The 27,376-nt window shown below is 49.2% G+C and overlaps 9 protein-coding genes across 9 annotated transcripts; 3 read left to right on the forward strand and 6 right to left on the reverse strand.

The window, feature by feature from the left end:
* Positions 1–260: 260 nt before the first annotated feature.
* On the reverse strand, positions 261–2,043 carry N7489_009033 (pyridoxal phosphate-dependent decarboxylase family protein; the record flags this gene model as incomplete). Its single annotated transcript, XM_056714783.1, has 2 exons — positions 261–1,913; positions 1,999–2,043. 2 exons carry the CDS (start codon positions 2,041–2,043, stop codon positions 261–263), a joined length of 1,698 nt encoding a protein of 565 aa, XP_056562405.1.
* A 5,108-nt stretch (positions 2,044–7,151) lies between these two features.
* Positions 7,152–9,320, reverse strand: nop9 (RNA-binding RNA processing protein NOP9; the record flags this gene model as incomplete). Its single annotated transcript, XM_056714784.1, has 1 exon — positions 7,152–9,320. One exon carries the CDS (start codon positions 9,318–9,320, stop codon positions 7,152–7,154), a length of 2,169 nt encoding a protein of 722 aa, XP_056562406.1.
* A 212-nt stretch (positions 9,321–9,532) lies between these two features.
* On the reverse strand, positions 9,533–11,245 carry N7489_009035 (RCC1 domain-containing protein; the record flags this gene model as incomplete). Its single annotated transcript, XM_056714785.1, has 1 exon — positions 9,533–11,245. The coding sequence occupies one exon, from the start codon at positions 11,243–11,245 to the stop codon at positions 9,533–9,535; it is 1,713 nt and encodes a 570-aa protein (XP_056562407.1).
* A 276-nt stretch (positions 11,246–11,521) lies between these two features.
* N7489_009036 (Golgi transport complex subunit COG3) lies at positions 11,522–14,045 on the forward strand (the record flags this gene model as incomplete). The annotated part of the gene is made up of 4 exons (XM_056714786.1): positions 11,522–11,745; positions 11,799–12,138; positions 12,189–13,208; positions 13,266–14,045. 4 exons carry the CDS (start codon positions 11,522–11,524, stop codon positions 14,043–14,045), a joined length of 2,364 nt encoding a protein of 787 aa, XP_056562408.1.
* Positions 14,046–14,432: 387 nt separating this feature from the next.
* bck1 (uncharacterized protein) lies at positions 14,433–19,316 on the reverse strand (the record flags this gene model as incomplete). The annotated part of the gene is made up of 2 exons (XM_056714787.1): positions 14,433–14,553; positions 14,623–19,316. 2 exons carry the CDS (start codon positions 19,314–19,316, stop codon positions 14,433–14,435), a joined length of 4,815 nt encoding a protein of 1,604 aa, XP_056562409.1.
* A 118-nt stretch (positions 19,317–19,434) lies between these two features.
* Positions 19,435–20,678, reverse strand: N7489_009038 (uncharacterized protein; the record flags this gene model as incomplete). Its single annotated transcript, XM_056714788.1, has 2 exons — positions 19,435–19,636; positions 20,608–20,678. The coding sequence occupies 2 exons, from the start codon at positions 20,676–20,678 to the stop codon at positions 19,435–19,437; spliced, it is 273 nt and encodes a 90-aa protein (XP_056562410.1).
* Positions 20,679–21,071: 393 nt separating this feature from the next.
* N7489_009039 (alpha-keto acid decarboxylase family protein) lies at positions 21,072–22,950 on the reverse strand (the record flags this gene model as incomplete). The annotated part of the gene is made up of 4 exons (XM_056714789.1): positions 21,072–21,155; positions 21,208–21,415; positions 21,474–22,701; positions 22,758–22,950. 4 exons carry the CDS (start codon positions 22,948–22,950, stop codon positions 21,072–21,074), a joined length of 1,713 nt encoding a protein of 570 aa, XP_056562411.1.
* A 466-nt stretch (positions 22,951–23,416) lies between these two features.
* Positions 23,417–24,668, forward strand: N7489_009040 (THUMP domain-containing protein; the record flags this gene model as incomplete). Its single annotated transcript, XM_056714790.1, has 6 exons — positions 23,417–23,470; positions 23,519–23,572; positions 23,764–23,914; positions 23,995–24,209; positions 24,352–24,492; positions 24,543–24,668. The coding sequence occupies 6 exons, from the start codon at positions 23,417–23,419 to the stop codon at positions 24,666–24,668; spliced, it is 741 nt and encodes a 246-aa protein (XP_056562412.1).
* Positions 24,669–26,190: 1,522 nt separating this feature from the next.
* On the forward strand, positions 26,191–27,290 carry N7489_009041 (phosphotransferase family protein; the record flags this gene model as incomplete). The annotated part of the gene is made up of 2 exons (XM_056714791.1): positions 26,191–27,107; positions 27,167–27,290. 2 exons carry the CDS (start codon positions 26,191–26,193, stop codon positions 27,288–27,290), a joined length of 1,041 nt encoding a protein of 346 aa, XP_056562413.1.
* Positions 27,291–27,376: the final 86 nt, after the last annotated feature.

Below are 27,376 nucleotides of genomic sequence, written 5' to 3' on the forward strand. Positions count from 1 at the left end.
CTATACCCAAGCTATTCTCCATGCACGGGATTTATCACCACTGTTCAGCTAGGTATAGTTTGAAACTATACCGATCGTTCTACAGCATCCACATTTGAGCTCTGAGATATTCTCATCTTGTTCTTAGGGTGTCAAATTGATGCACAGCCTTATATATTGTACCAGATATCCTGTATGTCGTATCCCGTCTCTCGTGTCCATAAGATCTATTCTATATGCGCAAGTAAATGAAAAAAAAAAAACCGAAATCATGCACCTGCTCAAACGCGATGGACAACAGGCCCGTGTCCACGCTCACCAAGCCGCTTATGCGGAACAGCCGGGTTGCTCGCCTTCAGAGTCTCGACAATACCAGGACCCACCTCTTCGATGGCGCGGACAAGCGAATCGACCGTCTCCTTCGTCGTCTGAACATTCACCACGCACCGGAAGAACTTCCCATTTCCAGCCGCATCTTCATCCGCACTGGGAGGTGCAAAGTCCACCATGAAACCCTTGGGCACGATCGCATGCGTCACTTGCTCAGTGACCTTGCTGTTATTTTTCGCACGCTGTGTCTCATTCGAGACAATGCCGCGCGGGTACACGAACTCCTGGCCTGGGGCGTAGTAAAAGCACACCTGCAGACAAGGCGGGGGGTTTTCGCTAATAATAATGAAATCGGGATGTTGGGCGATGGTGTTGGCCAAGTGCGCGGCGACGTCGCATGCCGAGTCGATCTGCTGTTGGTAGCCCTCGTTGCCGTAGTATGTCCAGCCCAAAAACAGTTTCAAGGAGTCGGCACGTCGACCGCATTGGAGAGTGAGGTCTGCCAAATCCCAGACTTCCGGCGAGTCGACTTCCAACTCGGATACTTTGTCTGCATCACCGTTGATGGTAGACTCGTCGTCTTCGTTGTGGAATAGATATCCCGCGGGAAGGGTGTTGGCCTTGTGGAACTGGCGCATATCCGAGGCCAGCAGGTAGGAGCATGTGACCGGAACGCCGAGCATTTTGTGCGGGTTAATGCCGATGCTGTTTGCTTTTTCTGCGCCAGCTAGCTTATGCTTTTGGTGCTTAGAGAAGATGAACGAGCCGCCCCAGGACCCATCGACGTGGAACCACATGTTGTATTTTTGGCAAATGGCTGCAATCTCGTTGAAGGGATCGAAAGAGCCCAGGACGGTTGTGCCTGCGGTGGCGTTGACATAGAACGGCGTCCGGCCTTCACTCTGCGCCTTTCGGACTAGTTTCTCAAGCTCATCTGGGATCATGCGGCCGACCTTGTCAACGGGGACGGGCCAGACGGCACTGCTGCCGAATCCAAGCATCTGCGCCGCCTTTTCCACGCTGTAGTGGCCGTGCGCGCTAGTGAAGAGCACGAACTTGTACCCGCCGTTCCCGTCTGCTTTCGTACTCGGGTAGAGGTTGTTGCGCGCAATGACGATGGAGGTGGTGTTCGAGGCGGATCCGCCTTGCACGGAAATACCTCCTGCCCGTGGACCGTTCAGACCGAAGAGGTTCGCTAGCCGCTGGCCGGTATATTTCTCAATGACCGTCAGCGCGGGCGACACTTGGTAGACATGTACGTTGGTGTTCAAGGTAGCGAGGATGAGCTCTGCTGCCACACCGGGCGCATTGGTTGACGCATACAGCTTGTCCAAAAAGCCCTGGTGCCAGGTGTTGACCGAGTATTGAAGGACCTTTTGCAAGACCTCAATGAGACCTTCCTGCTTAGTGCCTTTCTCTGGGATCTCGAGCTGAAGGATATCCCGCAGCTCTTCGGGTTTCTTATAGTCTACCAGAGAGGTCCCAGCTAGTCCGGTGTGCCCATTGGTGCCGTTGGTGCCATTCTTCTGTGTGAAGGATCCTCGGGGGTCCTCGTCTGCGGATCGGATAAAGGGAATGAGAAGGTCTTCTACTGCTTTCAGAAGCTGAGCAGAGTGGTTGTATTAGTATTAGAGCATCAAATAAGGAGTGCAGCGGGGTGTGAATCATTGCGATACGGAGTTGACTCACGCTTTGCACTTCATCAGCGCGGTTTGGCTGCGCAATGCCTGACATTTGTACAGATCGTGAGGTCACAATCACAAAAATGCAAGGAGAGACAAGAATGAGTCTATCTATGGACAGGAAATGGAAAAGAAAAAAGGGCAAATGACGCAATTGTAAGTTCCAAAAAAGTTCAGGAATAAATCAAAGCAAGAAGCGGTATCTTCCCTTATATAGTCAAAATATAAAGCTTTTCAACATCAAGTGCCCGGGTGGTCTAGTGGGTAAGAAGCTCTTCAGCTCCACAGTCAATAAGTGCATCCACTAACAATTCTTCAGTATGATTCGCGCTTAGTAAGACTCCCTAATCGGATCAAATCTCCACCTTACAATTTCCTAACAAAATCTCCAGGGGTTCACCCAAAGCAATATTGCGCGAGGTCCCCGGTTCAATCCCGGGCTCGGGCCCTTTCTTTTTTTTTTTTTCTTTCTTTATATTATGTTCCATATCGATATTGTTATGGCTCCTGTCAACGTCAACAAAGATATAGCATACCCGTGTTATACTCTCGGATATAGCGTGTTAGTCAGAGCACGTGGGAGAGGGTAGAAGTCGCAGAGGCTGTAGTATGTTTCACTCGGGTGATTTGATAGGGCATTAGTGTACTCCGTACGCGGATATATTCTAGGTCATGTCTGTAACTCAGCGCAAAAGGCGAAAAATAGAAAATAAAGAATACCACTCTAATCTAGCAACTGCTATCATCCCATAATTCAATATACATACTAGGCCCGCAAGACGGCTGACAACACACAGTGATAACACGGTGCTTACTACCGGAAACTCACTTGGCTATAGATAACCCACTAACTCCTCTACTAATAGAATAGGCCGGGCTTGGAAATGGAGGAGTGTAACAGATCAAAGCTCGGGTCTACCTAGGTAGTTATAACGTGATATTACCTAAGTAGTGATCGCACTCTACAACTTGGCCAGAGACAGTATATCGAAGCGTAGGCTGTGACGAGCCAGATTTACAAGCCAAAGCAAGAAGCCAAAGCATGATAGTGCTTCAATTCAAGATACCAAAGACAGGGAAGGAAAGAAGGAAAGAAAGCAAGAGATCTGGCGAGCGATCTGAGAAAGCTAGTCAAGCCGAGATCTAGTGCAAGCGGTGCAAACCCTGTCTCTTCTCGCTTAGCGAGGCAAACAAAGAACTAGCAAACAAATCGAAGAAAGCAAACTAATCTATCGGATCTAGCATGTGACAGCATGTGATAGCATATCAGATCTAGATCGTAACACCTTATAGATACTAGAGATCCCTTAGTAGATCCCATCCCTTAATGGGACCGGGAAGAACTAGAGAGAGCTAAACGCAGTCTGGATTGGACTTCGATACCACTTGGTGTATGTTATATGTAGGAAATGGTGATATTGTCTATCTGTACGGAGTATAAATGGCGCTAGTCTTGATTCTATAACCCTAAGATCTATGCTTAGCATGTTTTGATACCGAATCGGGTTAGCGTTAGTCTTATAGGAGCAACCTTAGAAGTTAATTACTACCTACTCCATACCAAAACCCATTCTCACAGATACGTTACTCTAGAATATTGACGTACAGATCTTGAGGCAAGGGTCTGAAGCAAAAGCAGCGACAGCGTATAACTATGTAAAAAAACGGAAAGAAAGAGGGGGTGGGGAGGAAAAAGATTAGGCCCGAACTCGGAATTGAACCGAGGACCTCGCGCAATATTGCTTTGGGTGAACCCTAAGCGCGAATCATACTAAGGAATTGTTAGTGGATACACTTATTGACTGTGGAGCTGAAGAGCTTCTTACCCACTAGACCATCCGGGCACTTGATGTGAAAAGCTTCACATTTTGACTATATAAGGGAAGAAGACACCATCAACTAAATTTACTCTTCTTTTGATTATGCTGACAATCGCGCTAAGTCCCTCCCATCAACAGAAGGGTATCTCCGAGGCTGCCATTCAAGACTCCTGCTCTATGCCTAGGCATTGTCAAGGCTGCCGTAGTATCCCCAGCCGCAAAGACTACTTAAGCTCTGTATTGCATGATCCCGCCATCTAATGGCCCAGATATATAATAACCTACTTTAAAGAGTATATCAGAACTCTTTCTACCTAAAAGCTGTACGGTATTCCTCTAACATACTCCCCCACTATACAACTAAACCAACAATATGCCCCCCCTTGAATTACACATAATCGTACGGAATGGATCCATTCCGTTCTATGCTTTCGCGTATGTCCACAACTTTGATGCCGGCCACTCATCACTTCGTATATCCGGTAGATAGGCAAGACGCGGTGCACCACAATGTAATCTATCTCGTCGTCCTCATTCTTAATAACACGCGCGGCTACATTATGCAAATTCACCTTAAAGGTGGTACTCATCAAGCCCTTTAAAAAATCGAATATCAACCAGATCTGCTTTTTTGCTCCCTGGTAATCGAATCCGCTACGGCCGTCTAGATCTCCAGCCCGGCGACCAGACTTTCTGCTGTTCGAATAAGGGAAGGCCGGCAGAATCGGGGAACCCACGTGTACTTCTCGTTATATATCTTTCCCGTCAGGGCGTAAAGTCGAGTCGTTGTTGTTCTGAATACAATATTCGTTTCCTGAATACGCATCGTGCTTTGGTTCGACCTAGAGGGGTTGTTCAAACTCGGTTATGTTCTAGTCAGATGTCTATAGGATACGGAAGCTCCTAAACGGATTTATTCCCTATACTCCCTACAATACCCATATCTGTTGCCTAGTAGGAATCGATATTAAATCTTTTGGGGAAGATACAGACTAAGTAATTGTTGTATCGAGAAGTGGCCGTGCGGCTTAAGTACGGCCGAGCGGACGAGAAGCCCTGTTTTCCCATGTCTGTCGTATATGTTGGATTATCCCATCCCGGATGCCATGTTTGTTAGGCGGACTGAGCTTGATTGTTTGCTTGTTTACTTTCCATATGTGAGGCCACTAATAGGTGGCAGGACGAGATGGCTAGATAGTTCTCCCTATCTCTCTCTCTCTATCTCTGTCTCTATCTCTGTCTCTCTCTCTTTCTGTCTTCCTTTCCCTCTTCTTCTTCCTCTCCATGGGCTTCGCTCGGAATGTAACATAGTCTTTCTTCATTCCTCCACATGTAGCCTGTTATCAAAGTAGCTATAGTATAAACAGTAGTCATGTGCTTCTTAAGGGCGATGCGTTCGACGTGACACAATCCGTAACTCGGACAAGGGTTGGCTCTAAGAGGTAGGCTCGCTAGACGTTCGCAGAACCTCTTACGGCAGAATGTTGCTAAGTTGGATTTGATCAATCTAGCTGAGGTCAATGTACCAGTTAAATATTAGTGGATATCCTGAAAATGCCACTGTTGAATTTTCTCAAAGAGCTGTCGTATACTCGGGATGTGTATAAATTAGCACACCATGAAGCTAAGTACTGCCCACTAGAAAGGTGCGCGGCCGGGCTTTCTTGTAGATATGAAGAGAGAAGTGGCGACGAGGTGTTTAAAAGCGTTGGTTGACCAGTCTAAGAGCATGTTGATCCATCCATGGATCCTATTTATGCTTAGGTATTGAAGTTAGTTAGGGCTCTGTAGGTCATTCGCGTTCTACGACAGGGAATAATAAGTGAAATAGAGAAACTTCCTCCTGTACATATCCAAGGTTTAGTCACGTTTATTCACGATAAGGCTCCCGGGATATCCTATTTTAACAGATAGTAGCTTGAAAACCTAGCAGCATGCAACCTCTCTAGACAATGCACCGCTCTGAGGTCTACTCGCAGGTACAAGTCGAAGTCACAAGCGGTATTAAGAAGAAAGAACTAGAGGTGCTAAATAAACCCATGGGCATGCCATACTTGCTTAGACGAGAAAGTTAGCTGTTGTTAGGTTCGATAGAGCTAAGGGGTGATATAATAGGGTGCGCGTAGACATAATAGACTTTAGAACTTGGATAAGGTATTGTTGGCAAATTCCAGACTTCACCATCAACTGCCCGGATGGTAAGAAGCTCTTAGCTCCACAGTCAATAAGTGCATCCACTAACTAACAATCCTTTAGTATGATTCGCGATTAGGGTTCACCCAAAGCAATATTGCGCGAGGTTCTCGTCAATTCCGAGCTCGGGCCTTTTTTTTTTTTTTTTTTTCTTTATATTTATATTAATTTTCACATCAAGTGCCCGGGTAGTCTAGTAGGTAAGAAGCTCTTTAGCTCTATAGTTAATAAGTGCACCTACTAACTAGTTAACAATTCCTAGTATGATTCGCTAGGGTTCACCTAAAGTAATATTATTTAAGGCTATTTCACATCAAGTGCCCGGGTGGTCTAGTGGGTAAGAAGCTCTTCAGCTCCACAGTCAATAAGTTCATCCACTAACAATTCTTCAGTATGATTCGCGCTTAGTAAGACTTCCTAATCGGATGGAATCTCTACCGTACAATTTACTAACCAACTCTCCAGGGGTTCACCCAAAGCAATATTGCGCGAGGTCCCCGGTTCAATCCCGGGCTCGGGCCCTTTCTTTTTTTTTTACAAATTATATGTTTTCCCTCTCTTTCTACCAACTGATAGTCGACCTTGTGTGGCTTTAATAGTATTTTTTAGTACAGTCACAGGTCATTGAAATCGAGGGATCCTCGGAGGCAAATTCTTCTGGAGTACAAAGGTCTACAAAATTCTTGGTAAGGTCCTGTATTTTTCAAACAGAATTTTATCTTGAAGGCAAGTAAGCTAGTAGAATTGCAAAGGTCATGTCATGTGGCTTGGCGCTCCTAACTATAGAATCCCACGGAGAGCCTGACATCATCCGGCGATGGTCCCGAGGTCTATACTCTCAACTATACTCATATTTAAGTCGGATTCGAAAGATGTTTGTGTAATCCTAATTATCTAGACTCCTTGCATAGATCAGTACGCAGACAAGAACATTAAGATTCGGGCTGATCTGCAGGAACCCGAATGCCCTCATGGGATTGTTGCGATGAACTATATAGAATCTCTCCGATATGTCTTAAAATATGATATTGATCCATAGTAAAGCTATGGAAATAGATATAAAGCAATGGAACAACTGATCCATCAACGCCTTTTGTATGAGTACATGTGCATTTCGTCCAATATGTAATTTTATCACCGTACCTCTTCACCTGCTAGCTACCGTAGTCTGGTTCGCACCAGTAGCACCGGCATCAGCTGCTTCCTTGGCCGCTGCATAACGGGCCCGAGCCTGTTCAATTTTAGACTTGGGACGTTCGGCGCCTTCATTGCCCTCGGTTCGCTCCTCAAAGCCCTTGGCCTTGTGAGTCCAATCGCGTCGGCGGCGCTTGAAGAGATCCATTGACCAGTTTCGCCAGACTGCGCGACCCACAAAGGAATCGCGGAGCTCCTGTTCATGTTGCTCGAGTTCCTGTGCCATCCGCTCCTTGACAAAGAAGATATCCTTGGTCGCTGACCAAAGCGCATCCACTACGTGTGAACCGCTGCTGCTCAGGGCAAGAGGTGTGAGATGGCCCTGGAAACGGGTGGTGAGCTGTCGCCGGATTTGAGGTGTGGATGTTGTGGAAGTCAGAGCCTGTTGAAGAACGCGGGAAGAGGTGGGTTCTTGGGCAAGCTGTACGATCGTTTCGGATGATTGGGCGAGGAGACTAGTGTAGACAAGTTGGCTCATCGGGCCAGGAACGGTCAACATGGCCTGTACCAGCAGAGATGCATGTAGTTTCTCTGCTTTCTCCGCCGCAGATACCGGGGGTGGGCCCCGTGGCTTGCGGTCCTTTCCGTCGTTGTCCTCTTCCATATCATGGTCTTCAGATTGCGGGGCTGTGTTCTCCGAGATGTTGAATTTCAGCATCTGCTGCAGTCTGACAGCAGGATCCTTGCTATAAGCGCCCTCGAGTGCTTCGGCAAGAGGCTTTGTGTCGACGCCACGGACCATACACCGCTCGATCAACATTTTGGGGACAATGAGTCTCGACCGTTCGATAAGGCCCGGAACTTCGGGAATAATGTTGGCCATGGCAATCTTCAAGTCATCCTTGCCGAGTCTTTCCAGCATCCGAAGAACCACATATCCAGCAGTGCTATTGCGAGAGAGGGAACCAATTCGGTCACCCAGGTTGTTCCTGTAAAGGTTTTTGAATGATTTACCAGGAAGGTATCGCACCATTGTTTCTAACAGGCGAGAACCAACCGCGTCATATAGGAGACCACTAATGAAAACCGCGCTTTCGGATCCTTCCTCGAACGACTCATCAGGAACCAGTCTTCGGATGGTCGACTTGGGATCTTTGGCGCTAGATTTTCCAAAATGAGAAAGCTCTAGGAACAACAGTACCTGAAGCACGGGATTTCCAACCGGATGCGTAGCCAGGGCTCGGAGATAAACATCGTCGAGGCCGGCAACCATATCGGTCATGATCTTCTTGAGTGCCGGTTCAAATGTCTCCGGAACAGTGTGTTTCTCAGCTTTAGATTTGCCCGCTTTCTCCTCGCCCTGAATAGTCGGGATCTCAATTCTTTCCTTCTTGCGACTTGCGACAAACGACTCGTTTGACGTGACATCCACCGGCTCGCCAGCAAGAACCAACAGTAACACTCGGATTGTATGCGAGGCAAACCGCTCCGTCAACAGGTATCCCCAATTTTCCTTCAATTCCTCAATAACAGCCATGAACATTTCCGCGAGCGACAGCTCGGGCTCTTCCTCTCCTTCTTCGTCCGACCTTTTGGGCTGAGATTTCGTCTTTTGCATCACGGCAGGCGCAGCGTGGATGAAAAGTGTCTCACAACAGTGACTAGCGAACCGATGCTGCACTAGGTGGAGGAAGTGGCCGATAAATTTGCTGAATATCCGGCGCAGTTGTCGAGCGTCTGACATTGAGATCAATTTCTCCATGAGTCTCGAACAGCCCTGACTGCAGGCGATCTTCAATTCCTTGCCGTTAGCCTCCGAGTACACACTGTCAACAAACAAGCTGCGCTCCTCGGCGTCCTGGAACTGGTTCAGCTCCAGCATTTCGTTGGCGCGCTGGAAGTATTCTGACTCCTCCTCATCTAGAAGACCGTAGAAAGGCATGTCTCCATCCAAATCAGGTTGCTCGCCTTCCTGCTGCTCGCCCTGCTCAAGAGGAATATAGTCCTCATTTTCGAGAAGCTGGATGTTGTCGTTGGCCTCATTGGTCTCGTGGTCGTCGGCAGAGGGCTTTATCCGCTTCGCGACGGGGTCTTCGGAGGTTTCCTCGAACTTTCTCTTGGAATCTTCTTTCTGGGATTTCTTCTCGGCCCTGCGGCCTCTTTTCTGTTGTTCGCGAGGCATTATGGCGGTGTGTCGTGAGGAAAGATGGGCTTGAAGCGCTGGAAATTTTTTGGATAAGCGGTGGTCCAAGCGTCTCCGCGGTGATAAGAGTTTGGTCTGTTTGCAGTCGCGGCCATTCTACAAGGCCAAAACAACAGGCTGAGTATTAAAAAGAGCGAATTATAATTGAATTTCGTATGGCATAACTATTGTACAGTTTTCCTTTTTATCCTTTAGACTGCGGAATAAATGGCAGAGACATGGCGCCCACATTCAACACGCTGCTCCATGCTCACATTGCGATTCCCGACCTTGCCCTTGTGACGAGGCATGATCTGTAATCGCGCCTCGGCCTGGGTTTTGTTTTCAGGGGGTGCGTTGATGTAGGTAGGCTTGGCCTGGTTGCTTCGCTTTCCTGTTCCCAGTTGCAAATGCTCGTTGCCTCCCCACCAGAGTACATCATAGCCCCAGTCTTTCGATTGATCCAGAGAGTCCTTGGTAGTCTTGCTGACATTGGTCTTGTTGTCCAAGATCGCAGAGACATGTGTCGTACCGACAGACATGGCCCGAATGCGAATAGGGGTCATTTGGTCTGTTTTCTCGTCATACTCGCTCATACCGCTTAAAGCTTTCACCTTGGTGGGCGAATCCTGCAGGTGAACCCATCTGCCACTGCCGAGAGTACCCCAGATTCCCCTGCCGCATGCCCATGTGTCTGCAGTTATATTCCCGAGATCATGAACATTGGCAGCCTCTTCTTCGTACCCCAGAATGCGCTTGGCATCGACGGAGAAGAAGGTGTTGGCGCCACCAGCAGCAATGCTAGTAACCTTTGGCAGGTAGAGGTTCCTTCTATAGAGATTTTGGACCTTCATATGGAGAGGAACATCCTTGAAAGGCCTCTGGGGTTCAAAATCCACACCCAATTGACCAAATGAGTTGTCACCAAAGCCAAATATACGGCCATCTCTGGTTAGCGCCAGTGAGTGGTAGTCACCACAGGCAATCTGAACGACCTTGGAGCCTTTGAGAGCTGTAACTTCGTGGCAGGTATCTGCTGGCCCCTTGGGTCTGGTGGACCAGGTAAGTCCCTCCACACCGAGCTGACCAAGCGAAGGGTAATTTTCGGTGGATGACGCCGCAGAGAATACTCGACCAGAGCTTGTGAGGAGCAGCACATGCTCCTGTCCTCCACTGATTGCAGTGACCCTTTCGCCAAGCTTCAAAGATGGCTTCAGTACACGGTAGCTCAGATTAGACTGGTTGGGCCAGAAAGGAACCCAAGAGCTTTCCGTTGTCTTTGGGCCTGTGATTTGCTCGTCCTTGGACGTTGGTAGTGAGTATACGGTCCCATCCGAGGATAGCGCAATGATTCGACTTTCAGACAGAGCTAGAGAAATAAGATTCTTGCCGGTCAGAGTTGCCGTGGGTTTGAAGTCCGACTCCGAGAACGCCTTGCCCCATTGTACTAGATCTCCCTTCTCGGTGATCGCGGCACCGGACTTTTCCTCGATCTTGAGATCTCTCAGCACCTGGCGATCAAAGTATTTGAAGCGCCGAGGAGTCTTGATGTCGGTATCTTTGGATTCTGGATCCACCACACGATAAACGTTCGAACCCCATGTGTAGACGGCGGGACTTTTCAGGCTTCGTTTTTCTTGAATGAACTGAGCTTGAAGATCGTTGACATTAACAGGCTCTTTCTTCGTAAACTCCGGGCGACTCATCAAAGCCTCCTTTCCACCATCAGCCATGTATGAGTATCCCATAAAGACTGCAGTTCCTGTCACAGCAAATCCGAGAGAATTGCGGATCCAGTGTGATGACGAGTTTGGCTTTTGCGATTGACTGCTAGCAAATCGGGACCATGGCGCATTCAGTGACTGAGCCGTCGAGTTTCTGAGTGGACGAAAGGCGAGAACTGAGTGCGTCGCGGGCCGTCGCATTTTGGTTGACAACATTGTAGATGATGGCTGGATAACCAGCTAGAGCATATCGAAGCTATAAAGGTGAAATTATATCCGGGGAAGCTCTCAATGCCGCGCCTGTGATTTGTTGCGGCATCCAGGCGGGAGCTCTCGGCAGAATCCATCTCGGAGTTGACCACATCGCAGTTCGGCTTCAACATGAAACTTGACCTGAATTTCACTTTGGATAAAGCCGGCAGAGAGACATGAGCTGCGGGCTAACTCCCATTACAATCCCTGGGTCTTGACCGCACCATGCCTTCCACAAAGCAGCAGCGTAGCCGCCGCCAAACCGCTCCGTCTGGCCCGCCGCGCAAACCCACCGCCAAAGAAACCCAATCAAGCCTCCAAACATTGGACGAGAAAACGCCCAGCGATTTAGAGTGGAAAACACCAGGATGGAGCAACGAACTCGAGTTTTCGCACTGGCTTAATGGTGTTAAGGGTGACCTGATTGAGGAGAGCTATGACGAGTACCAGTACGATTGACATTGGACGGTTACCGGAGGTGTACTAATTTACCTTTTTGTAGGAATTGTTTGGATGAGCTTGAACAATCGAAAGAGCACATTGACGAAATCTTAACGAACACCTTGACCCTTCTGGATGACCTATCCAGCTTGTCCGAATCATTCAAATCGGTCGAGACGCAAACATCGAATTTCGAGAAGCAATGCCAAGGGCTTTTGTCTGCCCAGAAACGAGATACAAAGCTTGCGAATGACATCCACAACAACCTCCACTATTACGATTTCTTAGACCCCGCATCGCGGCGGCTGAATGCCCCCGGCGCCGGGAATACAGTTCGCGACAAAGAATTCTCAGATATGTTGAGGCGCCTGGACGTGTGCTTGGATTACATGGAAACACACGTGAGTAAGCAAGACCTGGATATTTATACGCCTGTCGCTAACTTCTCTAGCCGGAACAAAAAGAGGCAGAGGTCTATCGCTCGAGATACCGGCTACTGCTAACGCGTGCCTTGACGCTTATCCGCGGCAACTTCGTATCTTCACTTAAGGATATTTACCAGAGTGTCTCCAAAAAGATTTCGGATCAGCAATTGAATGACACGGCATTGTCGGCTCTGCTGTACGCTAAATTCCGGGTTGGAGCACCTGAGCTGAAGCAGATTGGAGTCGAGATCCAAAAGAGAGCCGTGCCGCCGCTCAACCCAGATCAAAATAACGAAGCTGAATATCAAAGTCTGATGAACGAGCTACACAGCAATTATTCGGCTACTCGTGCAAAGCTGATCATGCCGCTCGCTCGCAAGAAGCTCGGCGAAATCACACAGACGCCTAGTTCGTCGAAGGACCTGGTTGCCTTTGCTCGGGCTAGCATCAGTTATATCCGTGGTCTGTGTCTAGACGAATATGATCTATGGGGGGAATGGTTCCACGGACAAGGAGGTTTGTATGACTTCCTTGAGACGCTATGCGAACCACTTTATGATCACCTTCGCCCGCGAATTATCCACGAGTCCGATATCGTCATGCTATGCCAGCTGTGTAATCTACTGCAGACTCGCTATTTCTCGGACCCAGAAGAAGAACCTGAACAAGTTGAGACGAACCATCTTGACTTTTCTGTTTTGATCCAGCCCGCTTTGCAAGATGTCCAGGCCCGACTTGTTTTCCGTGCTCTGGCTGTTCTGCGCGACGAAATCGAACGATACAAACCTCGCCCAGAGGACACTGATTACCCAATGCGCAACCGGCATGTATCTTTGACTGTCTCAGATACTCAGATCTCGGGCAAGAAAGACACGTCCGCCGATACACTAATCGACATGACAGCCAAACAAGGCGACGAGGCAGGCGAATCTACACAAGAGCGAGACGGTAAATGGGACTTTGAGACCCAGACCGCCTTAAAGGGCTGGTATCCAACCCTGCGAAAAGCGATCTGGCTCCTGAGTCGGATATATCGCCTAGTGAATGTAAGATGCCTGCCTGAAATAATATAACAATCACCCAGCCATACTGATCAACCCCAGTCCACCGTCTTCGACGACCTAGCCCACCAAATCGTGCACCAAACAACTCTTTCTCTCCAAAACGCCAGCACCCTAATCTCCGCCAAAGCCACACCAGCCGACAGCCAACTCTTCCTAATGAGCCATCTCCTAATCCTAAAGCAACAAATCGTCGCGTTCGACATCGAATACGTCTCCGCCGATATCTCCTTCGACTTCTCCGGCATGACAAGTACCTTCTGGGAGCTGCGCGAGCGCGGCGGTCTCTTCAACCCGCGCAACCTGATGCGCCTCGTCGGCCACGGCCTCATCCCGCGCGTCGTGGAGAACATGCTCGACGCGAAAGTCGAGCTGGATGGTCGCCTTCGCACAGTCATCAACGACTTCATCAATGCCTTTGCTGCTCGCATGACCGCCTCGCTGCCGGCTCAATTCGTTGATTCCCGCAATCTGGCCCGCGGCGAACTTATCCTTCCTTCTTGCCGCACTATCGAGAAGGAAGTGCCGGTTCTGCGTAAAGTCTTGAATGAGTATATTGATGACACGCGCATGAAAGAGACGCTTGTTGGGGCGGTCCAGGACCGTACTATTCAGATCTACGAGGATTTCTTTGAGAAATATACTTCCTCTGAGAAGGCCAAGGGCAATTTTGTTAGTAAGAAAGGGAAGGGTCGGGACGATGCTGCCTGGGATGTTAATACCTTTGCCGAATGGTGCGAGGGCGTGTTCCGTGTCGGCGTCACTGGGTTACAGGCTGATATCCCCGAAGACGACGATGATCTTTTAAGCACCAGCTCTTAGGATTTGGATTCGTTCTTATTCCCCCCCTAAATTTTTTTCCTTTTTCTTTTTTTGAATATCCGCTTTTCGAGCATAGATACCATGTTGAATTGAGCAATTTTGTACATGCATAGGCCGAGTAATTGTATAAATTCTTGTGAGTTCCGACAGCAATTCTTGCTGTTCGAAAGTGTATCACATTCAGACTTCAAAGAGGAATAATCCATAATCCATTTCCCCGGTAAATGTTATTATTCACAAACGTGAAAAGATGTATGTACAGCTGACCAGACGGCAAATCTCGCTTCAAGCATGTAAAAAAAGGGGTATGTACGGTCGATAGGAGAAAGTGCAAAGCTGTTAAGTCACTCCGAACGCAGTCAATCAAGCAAAACAAACCAATGAAACTCAAAGAACATCGCGGATTTTGGCGTACAATTCCGTATCTAGGAAGTTGTAGTTCGCATCGGACTCGCAGAAGGGATGGCGGGTGAGCAGGGTCCCGGCAGTAGGACGTTCAGCCGAGTCACTGGGAAGATGTTAGTAAAAGACGATAACTGATAAAGCGACCCAGGACCAAGACCAGGTGGAAACTTACATCGTGAAGCAATCATACATGAATGCAAGTGCCGCGGGACTGATGTTCATAGAAACATCATCTGGAATCGGTGGAGCCTGGCTCAGACTGCCGAGTTTGAAGATAGCGCCAATGGCCTCCTCCTTGCTCCATGGTCGACGGCCGGCGAACATCTCCAGCACCACACAGCCAAGGGACCAGATATCGACCTTGGCGCTGTAGCCCTGGCCCTGGGACTGGATGACCTCGGGGGCCATCCAGAAGACGGAGCCTTGCATGGAGTTGGACGAGTCGTTGCCGTAGATGTCGTCCGTTTTCTTGGAGATACCAAAGTCGGAGATCTTGCACGTGCCGTCGAGATCCAGGAGGATGTTGTCTGCTTTCAGGTCGCGGTGGAGAATTCCCTTATCGTGCAGATATGCCAGTCCGCCCAGGGTTTGCCTCGTCAGTGATCTCACGACACTTTCTTCGAATTTGCCATGCTTGCGCAGACAGCTTCCGACAGATCCACCGGAGATATACTCCAGGTAGATGGAGATAGAGAATTCGCCACGCTCGCATCCAAGATATTGCACGATGTTGGGATGTTCGAGGTGCTGCATTGTGTCGATCTCCTGGTCCAGGGCGGCGACCATCTCCTTGACACGGTCTTTGTCTGCCCCTGCAATTCGCGGGTTGATCTCGACTAGTTTGACTGCCAAAACCTCACCATTATCCGCGTTCATGCCTAAGTATACGCGACCATAAGTACCCTTGCCGATGAGCTGACCACGGATGATGCGGAAAGTGGGTTGTCGCTGAGGAACAGGCCCGGTATTGGACGCCGGTTGGGTGCTGTTTTGCGGGATCGGATCAAGTTGGCTAAGCCGAGTGCCCGGCCTGGGCCTGATTTGCATGATCTTGGCGCCGAACATCTTGGTACTCTTGCGGCGCAAAAGATCACCCGACCTTTGGGGACCAGCCGCGCTAACGCTGTTCGTCCGATTTGCTCCCTGGGCCACTTGTCGAATTGATTTCATGCGAGAGAGTCCACCCCCACCGGCGCCACCACGAGCAAGTTTCTGTCGAGCAAAATTGGCAGGTTCAGGTGGTCTCACCGGAGCTGTTTCAGGTGCATGGGTTGCATGCGGCGTAGGTGGCGGGGCTTCCTTTTTGTCCCTGAGGCTTGCGTCATGTTCATTGATAGCCTTGCTATTGGGCGATGAGGGCTCATCCAGGTAAGGAGCGTCAAGATCAACGTCGGGGAAGAAGTCATCGAGGTGGTCGATAACGCCTTCGACAGCGGGTCTGCTTGCCCAGATATCCCGGGCGAATGACTCTCGCCGTGGTAGAGGCCTCTCATCTTCGGGCGAGACTGGTCCCCAGGTACTAGAAACCGGTTCCTTCCCATCAGATGCCTCTCCGCTGGAACTGGGACCGGCAGTGCTCGGAGATTTGAACCTAACAGACAATTTTGATCTTAATTGATCTTTCGTGTTCACAGTCAGCGATGGCCTCTCCGACTTCTTTTCGGCCTCAGCTTGCGCCTCTCTCTGTTCTTCCTGGCCCCTTGAAGGTCGGACCTGGAATAGGCCATCGTCCGAGTCATCCGAGTCATCATCTGAGTCCTGCTGCTGTTGAGGGGTTCGCTGGAAGGAAACTTGATTCTCTTCGAAGTCGAACTCTGGACCGAACGACTTGCGAGATTGCAAGCCTGGTCTCGGCGGGTCTCCAGAAACAGGCTTTTCAGGTGACTGGTTGGCAAACGAGACTGCCGTTTTCTCGCGTTCTGTGGCCATCTTCGAAGAGGGCCTTGAAGAGTCTGAAAGATAGTCAGCGGGAGATCGATCAGGCCGCGCTGTGTCATGCATATACTGACCGAGGGTTGTTCTACTTGAAAATGTTCCAGTAGAATCAAACGTTCCTTGTCGATCAGATTCGGAGCTTGCACTGTCTTGAGTGTTGGCTGAAGGCGAAGATGCAGCCGGTACCGAAGGCAATGGTGTGCCAACGGCACTTGTAATGCGGCCAACGCTGGCAATGGCAGCGCCCAGGGATGGCTGTGACCGACTTTCGCGAGATTCGCGGGTGGTCGGTCTCCTGCTGAGAGAGTTGACCTTGGTAAGAGTGTTGGACTCGATTGGCGCTGTTGGGGGTTTGCGAAGTGGTACAAGCGTTTCTCCCTTCTTTTCCTCATAAGGCGAGATACGAGGACTATCAAAGTCAATGACTTCGTTTCGCCTGTACCCCGTGTCGCTATAGGCATTCTTATTCTGATGAGACTGCGGAATTCTGGATTGTAAATATTGTTTTTGTTTACGTTCGACCTCACGGAGGTGTTCCTCGTGGCGAGCAAGCAAGTCAGATTTATCAGACCCAAGAGCTTGGCTTGGGTCCTGTGCGGTCTCTGCCGGGGGTGCCTTCCCTGTCGAAGCCTTAAGTGTACTTTGCCGAGAGCCCAACAAGGGAGAGTCTGGTCTGGTGCGGTGCGGTGATAGCCTGTTAAGGGCATCTTCGTCTAGCGGCTTCCTGTGAACCTGGTGGTGTGTTGCCGTGGGGGACATATTGGACTTGTCTGTCAATGAAACTCCCAGGCCATCGACTCGAGGAGCACTGGTTGGCAAAGGAAGCATAGGAGTCCCTCGTACAAACAGCTTGAGAGAACCATATGCATCTGATTTGCCTCGACGAGACTGTGCGAGGGCTGCATCGCTCATAGGATCCTCATGCTCGCTCTGCCCTGGCTGAGTGAGGTAAATCTGGGCATTGGTTGGATCGACCGAGAGGCTTTCACAGATCCCAGTACGCAACGACTCAAAAGAATCCATATCGGAGATGTCAACCAAACGGAAGTTCAAGCCATCCGCGGTGACGAATACCCATTTCTTTGTCTTTGTGGTCGCTGTTGATGGACGCTCACCGACCGACATGTCGCTAGAGTTGTAAGCAGGCTTTATGTACGGGAGATAGGCTTCATTCGGTCGAGTTTCCGGGCTTGTCGTAGGCGACGAGTCTTCATGCTGCTGATCGGGAGATGGCTGGCTAGAAGCTGTAGCTTTTGTCTTCTTCTTCAGAATATTGGAGAAAAAGCCCTTATGTTCTTTGGAGTACGAAGACGAGTTTTGGTCACTCCATTGCCGACCTGAAGCATCTTGAGGCGAGGGACGAGCACCGTCTTGAGCTTGCCTCCGAGAGTCATAGTACCGGCCTGTGGTGCCCCGACTGTATCCGGGGATCGAGTCGGTGCTATTGCCCCGAGAGTGATCATAATGTTTTAGGGTCAGATCCCCAGTGGATGATGAAAATGCTCCTGTATAAGCGGGCGACGCGTTCTGCATGGCTGGGCTACCACTATTTGGACTCTCTTCATGGGGCCGCAGAGATGACCCCTGAAAAGTGCCCGGTTCACTGCCAATGGACGGACTCTGGCGTCGATGGTCACTGTTCATTCCCGACAAGGCATTGCGGGTATACTCGGACCGCAACTGGTCAGATCGCACCCAGTTTTCTCGTGCCGGAGAGTCATTGTATCTCGGCGAATCGTGGCCCGCAGGGACCGGCATGGTAACCGAACGTTGCCCAGGCTGCTTTTGGCCTTGATTGGAGGCATGCAATGCACTCAGATGATCCGGACTCACATCATTGACACCAGGGACAGGGCCAGCAGAGCGTGGCTCGGGGAAATTATTGGAAAAATAAGCGGTACTGGTTTCAGGGAACGCATTTGCCGGCGGCTGCGTTTGATTCAGTGGCGTAGAGACGGTATAGTCTTGCGAACCGTCATGGATTTGACGGATCAGCTTGCGCATACGCTTTCCTTCGTCTCGTTCCCGGCCAGGTTCCCATTTTTTGCCACTCCGGCCAACCTCCTTTGCCAACTGAGGGTAAACCACTTGATGCATTTTCCCAAGATTTCCTCGTCCGCCGGATCCATGTCCAAGCTCGAGGAAGTCAGCCCCTTCGAGCTCTAATGATTTGAATGTTTCCTGCCAGTCGTTGGAAAATCCATTCTTCGCAAGCCAGATGAGCACGCGATCCAATGGCCACTGGATCGCAGCTTCGCTGTGAGACAGACCACCCAGCGAAGTACCGCTACTATTGTGACGATGACTTGACGTTTTGGTAAGCTCGGTATTTTGGGCTATCGCCGGCTGCTGCGGGCTGTCGTTGGTCGTCAATTCATGAATGTTGCCATGGAGAGCGTAAGGCGAAGAAATAGTGCGCCCCCCGGGGGTCTGCGGAAGGCTTGTGTCTGTTTTATACGGGATTGACGTATTGATGTGATCGTGCATTTGGCTGAGACCCAACCGTTGTCTCTCAGCGTTGGTGTGCGCATATGGATCATATGGCTGAGCTCTTCCATGGGGGTCGAACAGCCCTGGAATGCCGACGCCAATAGTATCATTCCCGGGTATATAAGTTGCAGATGTCAGAGGCTGATGGTCATGACGCGGAGGAATGATCGACAACTGGGCTGGTGGGCGACCGTATGTTAGATGCTGGTTTGGTGCGGGGGCAAGCGGTGGCGGTGGAGGGAAGCCTGGGGTCATCGCCGGTCTGGCCCAGTTTTGCTGCCATCCTGGAGCTGCATAAGTCGTCCCTGGCGGCGGACCAGGAGGAGGGGGCGGCACCAGCGTTTGGGCTTGTGGATGTCGAGGAGGAGGCGGAGGCAGGTTCATGTGTTGCGCTTGAGAGGAAGGCGGGGGCCCCGGGACATACTGCTGACGTCCATCCATTCTGCTAGCTGATGCACTTGACCTGGCTATTAACTGTAGTTGTATCCCGCTGGGTCGACTGCGACGTCCAGGAGAGGCTTGGGCGAAGGTGGTTTTCGAGTCTGTTCAGATATAACCATTAACGCATCATGCTAGGCGTCCCAGGCACCAAACAAGCGGTCGGGTTTGAGGGCTGGATCTCGATCTCGTTGATCGCTTCGGAAGGGCAGAAATGTAGCGAATTTAGGTCCTCAGTGCGTGAGTTGACATGTTTCGGTTCGGCGTTGCCGATGTTATCGCAGCGCTTGGGATTGCGGAACAGACTGAGATCGCGCGACGGGCTGGTACAAGGCCAGATTATCACAAGATGGTCGACTGAAATAGAGAAAAATTTCTTCTAAACTCAGTACATGGTTAGTCACCTGCCGAAGAGCTCCCAACCTTGGAAGGGTTTTGGAGATGCGATTGGGTCGAAAGATCGGAAGATTGTAAGATTAGAAGATTGGAAGGTCAAAAGGCGAATGAAATTCGAGCAAGTGGAAGCGAGCACAGAAAACACCACAACTCCTTACTTCCGTATCTTCGGAAAATAGAACTCACCAAGGATTCTGGAAGGGATATAACATCAAATGGTCTTTATATTGTTTTAATGTCTTGAAGAGGGATCGTCACGTGGCCCTGGGCTCTATCCTTTTTAGGGTTGTGTTAGTTAGCAGCAGAAGTCCCAACTTAGATACTACCAAGAACCCAGGACACAGTAAGAGAGAAAGAACAATATATCGTACTTTTGACTGACACTTTCTTCATGGGATGCCCTCCAGACCCCGTCTGACGCCCTGCAATCTCCCAGTCTCACCTTCGGTGGCCCGTGATTACCTTGTCACTTGCTACGCGCCAATAACAGCCCTGTGGCGTCTGTCTTCGTTTCTGTTCTGCTCTCTATAACATAGGAGGAATTGGATGGAAAGACATAAGTTAGTATATGCCTATTGCCACCAAGGTCGAAATACTGGTATGAGAGTAGTCCTCTACGGAGTACTTCTGCTAGAAGCAATGGAGGAGTCAATCACTTCAGAGATAGATTAAAAATGCGTTAGAAATTATATCTCGCTGATAAGCCACCAGAATACATGTAATAATTTATTTCTGAAGAAGCATAGACACCCAGTGTCTCACATTTATTGTATAGAAAAAGCCAAGCCCTTAACCTAGAGAACAGTACCCTTATTCTGCTCCTTGTCCACCCTATAATGGCCTCCACATACCAATACCGGTACAAGCGGACACAAGAATCGCCGTCGCGACAATGTACCCGTACTTCTGACTATAACCGTAGGCGAAGTTGATCGCGTCACGCTCCTCAATGCCGGGCAGATACTCCATTTGAGCAACGTAGCCCCCGGCATAGATACTAGCCGAGGACGCTGGGTTGGCTTGCAGCTTAAATACATGCGTATCCTCACATATGTAGCTACTTGATAGCTTGATGAATGTACACCAGACCTTTCTTGTTGATAATGGTAGAGTATGATACTTGAAACATGAAGATTTCATGGATTCAATGCATAAGTAGCAAAGATGTTCTTGCTACATACTCGATAATGAGCGTTATTAGATCCTGCAGTATATGACCGTCCGGTCTCGAAGCAAACGCCGTGAAGACAGAAAAGAAACCACAGTGGTCTAGGAAACCCGGAACTCAGATATTACTACATTTGCTTTCATGTGAATCGTGACATTATGAGAGTTGAGATGTTTTCTCGCGCTTCGAACGGTTTACTTGTTGCGTTGTGCAGCAGCCTCGGCGGTCAACTTCAAGCCCGCAGGGGCATCTTCGCGAGGCATGTACACCTCAACCAACTAGAAAGTACGTTAGCAGACAATTCGGGACTCCCTAACATTGATAACTCACTCGAAGCTTGTCGGACGCGTTGAAGTCCTCGTCAGCGAACAGCTTGTTGAGCTCATCACGAGTCTTGATACGGTAGCCTTGGTAGTTGTCCTTGGCTCCGAAGACCTTGGGGATATTGGCAAAGTCCCATGGCTGGATATCGTTGTAAGCTGCGTCCCATCCATGGATGTATCGCTCGATAGTGTAGCCGTCGTTGCAGATAACGAAGCTAAAGATGGTCAGGTCAGTATATGATGTGAGAATTCTGGGTTGATGTGCATGCTTACACGATAGGGTTCAACTTATTCTTCAGAATAGTGCTTAGTTCCTGAACAGTTAATTGGATACTTCCGTCGCCGATGAAGAGGATGGTTCGACGGTCTTCCTGCTCCTTAGCAGCGAGCGCAGCGCCCTGGCATGCTCCCATGGAATAGCCAATGCTGCCCCAAAGAACTTGGCTAACGGCAGTTACATTCGCCGGGAAGCGAGTGTCCCAAATACCAAAGTTCGCAGTCCCAGTCTCTGTAAGAACGATATCCTTTTCCTTCAGCCACTGCCCGACGATCGGCCAGAGCCACTTGTGGGTGATGGTCTGATCGGAGGAGGTCTCCTCGCTTTCTGGCAGTCGGTTCGTGATCTGAGGAGTAGGAGCCGGGGTCAGAGGGTTCATCCGCTCAATGACCTTCCTCAGAACACCTTTCATGTTTATGTCAGGATACTCCGAGTACCGCACTCTCACAAAGGTGCTATGGAAGTCAATGGTGTTCAGCTGTCCAACACGATAAGTGAAACCGGTGGTGTTGAAATCGGACTTGATTGCTCCGATGCTCAGAATGAGGTCGGAGGACTCGACGGCCTCACTGACGCCAACGTTAGACCCATTGCCAGCGTAGACACCACCAAAGTTTTTGTGAGTCTCGTTCACGGCTCCTTTGCCCATCGGGGTTACAAAGGTCGGCAATCCGGACTTCTCCACCAAGTCACGCACTTCTTCTAACACGCGGTGACGAATGGAACAGGCATCAACCAAGATGACTGGGTTCTTTGCGGCATGAAGATACTTTAGGACAACACCGACCACATAGTCCTCCTTCTCCGGGTCATTCTTAGGCAGTGAAAGATCAATCGGGGTCTTCAAGCGATCACCGTTGACCTTGGCCGCAACAATGTCAGTTGGCAGTGTGATGTATACTGGACGGCTGCGGATCCAACATTCACGGATTGCACTGTCGATCAGAGTGGCTGCATCATGGGGTTCGTTTAGGCGTGCGACGTAGCAGGAGATGCCCTCGCTCATTTTGGTGAAGACATTGAAGTCGCCGTTTCCGAGAGTGTGGTGCAACAACATTCCATCCTTTTGAGACTGTGTGGTGGGCTGCCCAACGATATGGACAACTGGGACAAATTCGGAGTAGGCGCCGGCGATGGCGTTGAGGGCGGACAGCTCTCCAACACCAAATGTGGTGACTAGCGCACTGATACCGTTTACACGAGCATAGCCATCGGCGGCGTAGCCTAAGAGGAACCAACGTTAGATCCAGATCATTCATTTCTAGTACAGTCTATCTTACCGGCATTGAGCTCGTTGCAGTTTCCAACCCAATTGATACCACACTTGGACACGTAATCCAATGCTGCAAGATTGTAGTCGCCGGGTACACCATGTAATGAGCGGATTCCAACGTCGTGGAGACGCCGGAATAAGTACTCTGCCACATCCACGGGATTCTTTAGCTCCCTGGTGGCAATATCGGTAGTCGCCATGATGAATTGATGTGTCTTGGGGAGAGAAGTAGACGGGGAAGAGAAGAAGAAAAGCTGAGAGGTGGAATCGAGGGAGTAAGAGGTATAAAAGAGCGCCGATTGCACTTTTGTTCCAAGTTCCCTGATGAGAAAGGTGAGGCCAGTTTGACTACGTCATTGAATTGATGTCATGCCATCATTTGCTATTTTTATGATATTGGAGGTTGTATCTTAGAGCTATCTTGACTATAATAAAAATAGTAGAATGGTAGAATAGTAGAATAAATAAAGATTATGTTACTAAGATCTAATAACGTATATAATAATGTATATAATAGCCTGGAGTCCATCCATGATTGTACCAAGCCTCACTAGAAACAGCCCATCCCCGGCTAAACCCAACACAGGCAAACTCCGCCGATCACACAAAACTCCCACCCCCACCACCTGGGCATCTCAAACCACAATCCTGGATTAGTCTATCTAAATGGGGAAAAGAGCTATGCCGGACAAATCAAATCCCTCTTCAAAGAAGAGAAAGGTCAGTTGCTGAATATCGAGTGCCCACTGCACTGACTAACGGCACTAGGGTGGTGCAAAATATGGGAAGCAGGCAAGTCGCATCGCTATCGAGTCTGGCGATGTAGGTGTCTTTGTGACATGCGATATGGGCAGAGAAGGAAAATGTCTGTCAGAAGCAGTCGATATCTTTTCCCAGGTAAGACTTTTCTTTCTTCTTCTTCTTCTTCTTCTTCTTCTTTTTTTTTGGTTTTTTTTTTCATCTTTTTTCCGCTTTGAGATTGCTCCTACAGTTTCGCTAACTTTTTGATCTAGGCCATCGAGGGCACTGAAAATAAAGAGGAAGAAGATGAAGATACCGATGATGAAGATATCGAGGCCCAGATCCGAAGGGAACTGGAGGGCCTACAGCCCAGCAAAGACAAAACTCGTCAATTCCAGCCAGTGCAGATGGATATGCCATGTGGTAAGTCTCCTATTATTCAAAAACGCCAATTCGTTTATGCGTTAGGTCCCGGAAATGTTCATCGGTGCTAATCCTGATAGTAACATTCATGCGTCTTGATCCCTCAATAGACCCGGTGCAGCTTGTGCACCGTTTGTGTAGCGAAGCACATGCCCATCCGGAGACTAAGAAGAGTCGATGGATTAAGCGCATGCATCCAGTCACGTCAATCCGGAAAACGCTGAGTGTGGACCTAACGGCATTCGCGAAAGAGATTCTCAAGCCTCATTTCCATTCTGGAGGGCCACCGAAGACGGTGAGTTTAAAGCCTTCCCCTATCTCCCTCTTGGGGCTTCTGGGCACTCGGGAATCCTACTGGTTTTGGGAAATGATCCGATCATGCATCTCGCTGTGAGTAGAGATATACTTTGAGCATTGCTGATCTGCCACCTATTTAGTACGCCATTCGGCCTACTGTGCGAGGCAACTCGAAGCTCAACCGAGACATTATTATTAAGACTGTTGCCGATGCTGTCGGTCCTGAGCACCCGGTGAATTTGAAGAACTATGATCTAATGATTCTCGTTGATGTTGCCCAAGTGAGTACAATAATGACGTCTCCTACGGGGTCTTTAACTGACTCGCGCAGAACGTGATTGGAATGAGTGTGGTACAAGGTGATTATGATAAGCTGAAGCGGTTCAACTTGGCCGAAATCTACGATCCTTCACCAAAAGCAGAGCCAGCAGGCGCTGCCACTGAATCTAAAGCTTAGTACGAATGACACAGTACTTTCCCTAGTAGCCGCCAGGTTACTTCGACGAAAATTTATTGTACATACTATCGCCCACGCTGCGCTTATTCACCGCTTATCTCCATAGGTACCTACCTAGGTACGACATACACTTCTTCAAATCAGTCCTTTCAAGTAAACCTACTCGCTTGTATAGTCATAGGCAGGCGTCATCGAACAGTAACCTAGAATATCCATTTTAACTTCGTGTGTAGCAAAATGAATTCGAAACACAAGCCATAAGACATCATCGATATTGGGGTCTGTACCAAACGCATTCAGTTTTCCCTACAAGTAATGAGACATGAGAAGTCCCCCCTGTTAGAACTTTCTATATTTTCATACTATTCCCCCTCGGAGTATTGTTCCCTTGTTTTAGTAGTGAAGTGGAAAAAGAAATACCCTAGGAATATCTACACGTTTGACATGACTCAAGTGCATCGATGCTAAGGGCACTCTGATTGACGTCGAACCCTGGTCTTTACTATAGCACGCTCCCTGCGGCTAAAATGTTCCATCACAAGGCCTAAAAATTCTCGGCAACTGAATTCATGCAACAAGCCGTGGCAAGCCTATAAACGAAAGGTAAAAAAAAACCATGTTGAATTATTGAACCGGGGACAGAACCTTGGAAGCTACATGCTGATTTAAGGGTCCATTATAACTTCGGAAACTCGTTGAAATGCAAGTCCTTTCACTTAAGAGTAAAGCTCCGGTGGCTTGCATCGGCTCGGTCCCAATATAAGAAGTGATAAGCAGAGGTGTGTAGGTAGATTTAAATTCGAACATAACAAGCGAAAATCAACGGGAAGTAAAGAACAAATCGAACGTTGACAGAGTTCCATGCTGAAATGCAATGACGGGAGGGAATTCGGTAAGGGACCATTCTGATTGGTCGGGGACAAAGTGCTCGGACGACCACCTTTCTTAGAGTGGGATGCTTAGGCGAGACGGCTTTACTTAGTCTACTTGTCCCATATTTCTTCTTAATCATGAGCCAATGGTGACAACAAGGTCTTGGGACTCTCGCTTGTGAATGTCGTCTCGGCGAAACATATTCTTCTAATTCGACTCCGCTGACTATGTTTACGTCTTCTCTTTCGTATCTCGCGTTGGATGAATCCAGAAGCGAGAGTCATGGCGCTGAAATCTGCTGCCAACGTTGTTCTATTGTGGGTAAATGTACGGAGCAAACAATCATGGCGGTCTTTTGTGCCCCATTGATATTCGAAGATCTCTACGGACTATGGATTCTAGAAGCGAATTTGCGCCACGTCTACTCCGTACTGGGACTTTTCAGTTCAAATTATCTCGGCATATATCTAGCCTGATGGAGGCATGTCCTTTATTACCAATAGCAGGGTCTATGAGTTGTGATAGTCTTGCTCGTACATCATCATCCCCTGCCACTATCGTTTCCACTTCAGGGCCGTCAGAGCGTTGCTTATATAGGGTCCCCACCCCCCTCGCCCGTTCGCCAATATCCCCCACCAAATAGCTCACGATGCAACAGCTTGACTTGAAAACATGGCCTGCGATGCCACCGGTCAATGGGAAAAGCGGGCACAGCGAATCTTTTCATCGGCAGCCTCATGCCGCCGAGGTAGACGAGAATCATAGACTGGACGATATCCTCTCGCTGCTGTTTCCTTCTACAGTACATGTGCAACACTCATATCCGTTTTCTGGTCACATGCACTCATTACGGCTTCTGGCGCTGTCGAATGGAGCTCACTTGTTATTAAAGGGGTCTCCATCATCAAGGACAGCTCTCCTCCGACGTGAGCGATCATTCCTCGAAACCGAAGCCCAGTTTCTTGCTCTTCTAGGGCAGAGTGGAAACCCTTGTATCCCCCAACTCTATCATTATGATCCTTATGGAAGACTCTGGGGATCTACCTACTTGATCCGGCAGTATATGAAAGGGAAGAGTCTGTCAGAGATGGAAGGGAAACTCACCTCCCAGCAATTAGATGGTATCAACCGGCACCTGGGCTTCTTGGTGAGCACCATCGGTCAAAATGCAGCCCCTGGGTTTGGTTCTTTACAGCAAGTGGCATTTGGCGCTGGAAAACCTTCCTGGCGAGAGGCCTTCTGTGCCCTGTTTGAAGGCATTCTTCGCGACGCCGAGGACATGTTCATCCACCTTCCTTACTCGGAGATCCGACACGAGCTGAGTCGCCTGGCGCCTGCTCTTGAATATGTATCCCTGCCACGTCTTGTGGTGGTGGACTTTGGTCGACCCTCCCATGTTTTGATAAATGAAGAATCTGGACAGTTGTCTGGAATTGTGGACTTCAGCAGTGCCATGTGGGGTGATGTTCTGATGGCAGAGATCTTTGCGAATGCCTCCCCGGCGGTCTTGCATGGAGCAGGTATGGCGACGTCAAGGACAAGGGAGGAAAATATCCGGCTGGTCTTGTATGTGGAATACCATCTCGATTTAGCGCGATGTAGCTAACACTTTCTTTTCAACTTAGGTACGCTTGCTACCGGCTGGTGTCTCGAATTACCGTGCAATATTACCGAAACCGAGATGAGACGAGCGAATTCGATGCGCGGAGAAGATTGACAACCACGATTGTGGAAATGACGAGGCTTTGACTGGCATGACGGCCTGAGTTAACTGGATCTTTATATGTCCAATGTAAACAGCGGACCTGTGAATTACTGTATCCAGTTAGTTTTGC

The sequence above is a fragment of the Penicillium chrysogenum genome, assembly GCF_028827035.1.
Source record: "Penicillium chrysogenum strain IBT 35668 chromosome Unknown utg000005l_segment0_segment0, whole genome shotgun sequence".
NCBI classification, from domain to species: Eukaryota; Fungi; Ascomycota; class Eurotiomycetes; order Eurotiales; family Aspergillaceae; genus Penicillium; species Penicillium chrysogenum.